This window comes from Mesocricetus auratus, unplaced genomic scaffold (assembly GCF_017639785.1).
Source record: "Mesocricetus auratus isolate SY011 unplaced genomic scaffold, BCM_Maur_2.0 Super-Scaffold_100008, whole genome shotgun sequence".
Lineage (NCBI taxonomy): Eukaryota > Metazoa > Chordata > Mammalia > Rodentia > Cricetidae > Mesocricetus > Mesocricetus auratus.
The window spans coordinates 3,913,345-3,919,899 of record NW_024429192.1 but is presented as its reverse complement, the minus strand read 5'-3'; the positions used below and the strand labels follow the sequence as shown (position 1 = coordinate 3,919,899).

Here is a 6,555-nt window from a genome sequence, read left to right as displayed (position 1 = left end):
ACACTCAGAGATCTGCCTACTGTTGCTAACTGGGCCACATCCTCAGCTACCGGGCCGCTGAGAATCATGGTGTCTCGACCCAAGGCCAGAGACAAGCTCAGACCTCCCCACCCTTCTCTTTTCCTTCAATTTTTTTCTTCATTTTTGGGAATTTCATAGCTGCATGCACAGCTCCTTATTCTATTGAGCGCCTCATTTTACGAGCTGCCGATTATGGAGGAGGGTCCCTCCCTGGGGGCCTCCCAGCCCACTTCCTCTCTGGCCTCATGTTGCCAGGTGTGCTGGATATTTCTATGTCTATGTTGACACAGGCTAGAGTCACTGGAAAGGCGGGAACCTCAGTGGAGGAAAACGCCCCGCCCCCCCCAATACATTTATTTTAAAATGAAAACAGTTTGCAGGTAGACAGCAAACTTCTCTTTACTTTTGCTTGGGGCTTCTGTGGTTTCCTGGGAGCACAGCCGTCGGCTTTCTCAGATTTTCCCATCATGCACTAGAGGATGCCGGTGCTTTAACGTCAGGTGCAGGGGTCCTCATCCTTAGTGCGGCTGCACAACCAGGGTACTCCAAATCCCTAGGGCTCAGAGGAGATTTTTTCCCATACCTGAAGGTGCAGCCCTCCTCCCCCCGTGCTGCCCACCTCACAAACCCGCCTCCGAGGGGCTTGTTTCTGAGCCGCAAACCAACCCCATGGGCCAAGCTTCCAAGACCCCTCTTTATTCAGCTCTCACGAAACCGCCCACATAAATACATATAATAAATACCAAAAAACCAGCACATTTTAGGAGTCTTTGCTCTGAAAAGCACCCTTCCCTGTGTCCTGGGGCTCACTTCCCCTCACGTACATTGGGCCCCTGCATCTGTCGGCAGTCCCTTGGGGGCCAGCAGTCCTGGCAGAGGCCTGGGGAAGGAATTCACACATAGTCATTCAACCTGTATCCACTGTGCGAGGCTGAGGTCACCGAGGGGGCACGGTTGTCCTTGTAGGCTGCTGGTGGGCGGTAGGCAGGGGCCGCGGCAGCCCCGGCCCGGGGCTGGGCCTGGTAGGGTCTGTAGGGAGCCTCATCCTGGCAGGACAAGCAAAGCAGCGTGCCCCCAATGAGAGACAGGGACGAGGAGATGAAGCCCAGGTACAGGGCCTGGCCGATCTCGAACTTCATGCCGCTGGGCAGCAGCGGGTTGTAGAAATTCTGCACCACGTCGTTGGTGGTCCAGGACACGGCCACCATGCACAGCAGTCCGGCCAGCAGGAAGAGAGCGCCCCCCAGCACCGCGAAGGTGGTCTTGGCGGGTGTGCCCTTGGCACAGCGAGTGCATTTCATGCCCACCACAGCGCAGGCGGAGGCCAAGCCCGACAGCAAGCAGGAGATGACCATCAGCGCCCGGGCGGCCTGCAGGTCCCGGGGCAGCGCCAGCAGCGAGCGGTAGATCTGACACTGGTAGATACCCGTGCTGTGCCACACGCACTCCATCCACAGTCCCTTCAGGTAGGACACGGCCGTCAGGATGTTGGTGCCCACGTGGGCCGTCCTCCGCCAGTGCGGCAGGATAGTGGTGATGAGTGTCCCTACCATGCCCAGGAAGCTCAGCAGGAAACCCAGGAGCTGGACGGCTGTGCTGGCCATGACCAAGGGGCCCCGCTACCCGTGCCGGGCAGCGCCCAGGTCCCCAGGGGTGGGTCTGGTCCTCAGGTGCCCGTGGGAGTCCTAATAAAGCCAAGGAGGAGAGGGAGGGTGAGGAAAAGGAGCTGGGTTAAACATTATCCCGATTGCATTTATTTCTGTCACAGAAACGCTTTTCCATAGGCGGTCGGCGCGATAATTAACATATCCTAAAAATAAAACTGTCTGGGTGACTTGACAGGGTGGAAGGACAGAGTTGGAAGAGAGAGAAGCCTGTGCTTCCCTGGAGACCCCAGGGAATTGCACTTCAGAGCCCCCCCCTTCTGAATGTCTCCCGGGGGAACCCACTCATGGGAAGCACGTGGAGGAAGTTCTGACTTGTGTCTACCCTCGGGCTTTTCTGTTATACCTGAGCCTTCCTTCTGCTTGGTCCATAATCAATAACAACAAATGATATCCACACAGCGTGGGCTGACGGATGGGTGTTAAGGTGTGTACCAGTTCGGACTTAGAGGACAGCCTTGGCTGGCTGTGTCACTGGGGGGGGGGTGATGACTTTCTCAGGCACCCCAGAGATGGCTTTGGAATTCAGAGCTGATGTGACATCAAGATGGCTGCCTCCTGCCAGGGACAGGGTCCCCAGGTGGCCAGGTACTTAGGTTCTGTAACAGGAGTATAGCCACCACCTGGGAACCCAGCTAGGGCCCAGCTCTGCCTTGCTTGCCCAGGGTGGGGAACCCCCTCAAGCCAATCAGGTCATTCCCCAGCTGCTCCGGTGACCCAGGGTCTGGGACTGTACTGGGCTCCCTGGCTGACACCTGGGATTGTAGGGCCCCTCCCAGCTTCCTTGTGAAGTTACCCATTAAGGACCGTAGGAGAGCTGCCTGCCTGAGCTCACAAGGCTTGGTGAGTGGACCAGTCTGGGGAGGTCTAAGTGTGTATTTATGGAAAGCAAGGAGCGCTAATTTTAGAAATCATTAGGTTGCTATTTTTAATTGAAGGATTTTCTAATTTAAGAGGTGTTAACGAGCCCCCTCCCACACCTCCAGCTCCCCTCCCCCTCCCGTAGCCGCAGCAGCTGCTGCTGGCATCAAGCAACCCTTCCTGGCCTTGCTTCTCACTTTAAGGCCGTTCATTGGGTAAAAAGCATTGACCGACCGTCTCCTTGGAAACGGCGTGTGACTTTTCCTCCCGAAGGCTCTGCCCCACACTGCCATTTGCATAGGAAGGCCCAGCTTTGCACTGGATCCCTGAGCACTGGGCGGGACTGGACCATCCAGGGCTGACTTTGGAGTTCCCTGTGGGCTCCTGTTTTCCCTACAGGCAGGCATGAGTATGCCTTTGGAAACATTTGCAAGAGAGATGTGGATCCAAGGCAAAGGGTTCTAAAAGCCCTCGGTGGGCCAGGTGGATGGGGTGGCATCTGACCAGGTGAAGGCATTGGGTCTTGCACCAGTGCGCACGTGTGTGTGTGTGTGTGTGTATGAGTGTGCATACATGTGTGTGAGTGTGTGTGTATACATGAATGTGTGTGAGTGTATGTGCATGGGTGTGTGTATGAGTACATGGTATGTGAGTGTGCATGCGTGCATGAGTGTGTGTGAGTGTGTGTGCATGAGTTTGTGTGTGTGTGCATGAGTGTGTGTATGTTTTGGGGGCTTCCATGCACCCTAAAGTGTTTTAGAGACAGTCATTACAGCTCCATACTTTCTATAACTTTAAGCTTCCTGTCAGCCTTGCAGGCACTGATAGTCTAAATTGACAGGACTTTCTATGTCATTGACAGTCTCTCAAGACATCTGTGAGAATCACAGTCAGGTATTTACACAACCAGAACTAAAAGACATGATAGCATTGACGTCTTCCCCTAAGTCATACAGAAATGACACATTGTAGCTAAACCCCTGGTCTGTACACCACAGTGAAGAAAACTCCTTCTCTAAACAAGAAATCTGTGTTGGTTGGATGAAAACCTTGATTTGGGGGTGCAAGACCTCAGAGGTCGTGTCTACTTCGCTAAGTCGCAAAAGCCCGCAGAGTGGGTGTAAAACACCAAAGGCCCCAGATGGCAGGAATTCTAAGTTTTTCCCAGGAGGCATCATCTCACTGTTCAAATTCTTTACGAATGCAGATTATGGCTGGCTCAGAGACAAAGGTGTTTGCCACCAAGCCTGAGTTCGAGCCCTGGGATCTAAATGGCGGAAGGATGGAACCAGCTCCTTCAAGTTGTGTCCTGATCTCTAGCTGCATGTCCCCCACAATGCACACACGCATACATGCATAACACACTAAATGAGTAGTTTTGACGAATGTAGATCATCAACAATTTAAGATGAAATAACTGAATTGTTCCTAGTTGCATTTTTTCTTAGTCGCTTATTTTTAATTTTTCAAAAACCTGCAAAGAAAACTAAAAGAAAAAGTGTAGATCCCACTGGTCAATACAAGGAATGTCTAATTGTCAAATGATTATTAAATAGTAAGAGCTTGTTTGGGGGGAAACTTTCTGTAGATGGTGTCTGGGTTGATCTGTAACCCCCAAAGTAGATATATTGAAGCCCCAAGATCTTAGAATGTCGCCTCCTTTGGAAATAGGGTGGTTACACACATGGATGAGGACATGGTAGAGAAGGCTGGGCCCCTAACCAACAAGATGAGTGTCCTTGTGAGAAGAGAGAAGACATTGTGTGAAGACAGAGTCAGAGTTTGGAGTGATGCACCTAGAAGCCCAGAATGTTCCAGGTCCAGCAATCGCCAGAAGCTAGGAGAGAGTCTTGCTCTTCACAGCCCCCAGGAGAAGCACCCCTGAGGAGCGGCGGTCCCAAACTCCTTCCTCCCCAGCTACTCCTGCCTCCCCCAGAACTGTCTACTCAGCTCAGGAAGTTAGAGAAAAACACACCCAAGTCTGCAGACAAGATTGCATCTCCTCTGGAGCAGAGCGCTGAAAACTCCGGTGGCTTTGCGATAAACAAAGCCGCATCCACCTCCATGTCCCCAAATGTAGGAGGCAGAAAACGAGGAGAAAGATCTAGAAAATCTGTAGATGTACAATTCAAAGGCAAGCTTTGTCTAAGGTACCCCACACAGGGAGCAAATGACTGGGCTTCTCTACGTTAAAATAATAATAATTTAACCTATGAAGAGTTTGAGGGAAAGTTTCGTGTTTAGCTTGCTGCCTGCACCCAACCCGTCCTTCTCCGGTTGGCTGTCTGTGTCTCTTTATCCTTTCTTTAAAAAAGAAAAAAAAAAAGATTTCCTTATTTATTCTGTGTATGGATGTGTGCCTGCACTGTGTGTGTGTGTGTGTGTGTGTGTGTGTGTGTGTGTGTGTGTGTATCACATAGCTCAGGTTGACCTCAAATTTACTGTGCAGCCAAGGATGAACTTCTGACACTTTTGACTCTACCCCCTGCCAGTGCTGGGATTTCAGACAGTCACAACTCTGCCTGGATGCCTGATTTCTGTGGTGCAGGAGTTTGAACCCAGGACTTTCAGCATGCCAGGCAAGCTTTTGACCAGCCAATGCTACTTCGATGTGCAGACTTTAAATTGCCAGTTAATTTGTGATAGTCTCATACAGCCAAGACTGGCCTTCAATTTTTTTTGGTAGCCAAAGATGTCCTTGAAGTTCTGATCCTCCTGCTCTATTTTCTGAATTTTGGTATTACAGGGGTACACCACCACACCCACCCAGTTTGGGGGTCGGGGGGAATCAAACCCAGGACCTCATACATGCTAGAAAAGCACTCTACCAACCAAGCTACATGCAGCCCTGCCTATACCTTTTATATGGCTAGAAGTTTAAAGTTAACTGGGTCACTGATGAGATTTCAGACTGCAGGGCTCCCTGTAGATCCAGGGACCTAGAGAGAAGCCGGCACGGGGCCTCTCGAGCTTGTCTTTTCCCTGCACAGGGCAATCAGGCTGTGTGCTTTCTCTGAGGCGCACTGGATGCTAGCGGGTACCTTGTTTAGAGATTAATGGGGACTTCGGGATGTCAGCCCCAGCCGGCAGTGCTCCCAGCTGAGTGAGCCTTCCCAGGGTGGCTGGCTCCTCGGGGCAGTTCCCAGCACAGACGCACAGCCCCTGCCCTGCCTGCCAGGATGAGGCCGGCAGCTGGACGTGGGGTTTCCCCACCATTAAACGGACAAGAACATCTGGTTGGAAGTTTGGACAGAGCAGGGGACTCTTGCAGTGCTCTGTGGTATAAAAGTTATGGCTTCGTGTGCTTACTTTTTTCTCAAGTGTAGCCTGGATACCTCTGTGATTATAGTTCAAGGAGGAAGCTTTTGGGGACAAAGCTATCGACGGTCTCCAGGGGCCCAGGAGCGGCCAGTGGAAACAGACCTGGGGCTCCCAGCCATAGTTTTCGTGTCTCTCGTGTCACAGAGAAACTGTGGGGTCCCCAGGATGCCCCAACTGCTGGTTGTGAAGCTGCCGAGCTGGCAACCCCATCTCCTGTCTTTGTAGTCACTCCACAGGCGGCAGGCAGAGCCGCGGCCTCCACCAAAGGCCCTGGGGGAAGTTCCCGCCTGCTGTTGGTGTTGGCCGATTCCCCTGAAAGCTCCTGGTCCTGGCAGCCACATGTCCTGCAAAGAGTGTGGGGATTTGCTGCCTGAATAGGAAGTACTCAGCTCAGGCAGACGGAGGGAGGGATTCTTGGGTTCAAAGGGAGGAATGCTTGGGTTCAAAGCTCCAAGAATCACTCCTGAGCTGGCCAGAGCCACTGTCTGAATCTCAAGGTGGCCCTGATACAAGCTTGACTTGGATATGTTTGAGCTACAGGAGATGTTCTCTGGTGTAGACAAGAAAACAGTTTTTAAAACCCACAAACAGCCGGGCGTTGGTGGCGCACGCCTTTAATCCCAGCACTCGGGAGGCAGAGGCAGGCGGATCTCTGTGAGTTCGAGACCATCCTGGTCTACAAAAAGCT

The 6,555-nt window shown here is 52.3% G+C and overlaps 1 protein-coding gene across 1 annotated transcript; it reads right to left on the bottom strand.

The window, feature by feature from the left end:
• Positions 1–701: 701 nt before the first annotated feature.
• Positions 702–1,721, bottom strand: Cldn14 (claudin 14). Its single transcript, XM_013116164.3, has one exon. The coding sequence runs from the start codon at positions 1,623–1,625 to the stop codon at positions 915–917; it is 711 nt and encodes a 236-aa protein (XP_012971618.1). The 5' UTR covers positions 1,626–1,721; the 3' UTR covers positions 702–914.
• Positions 1,722–6,555: the final 4,834 nt, after the last annotated feature.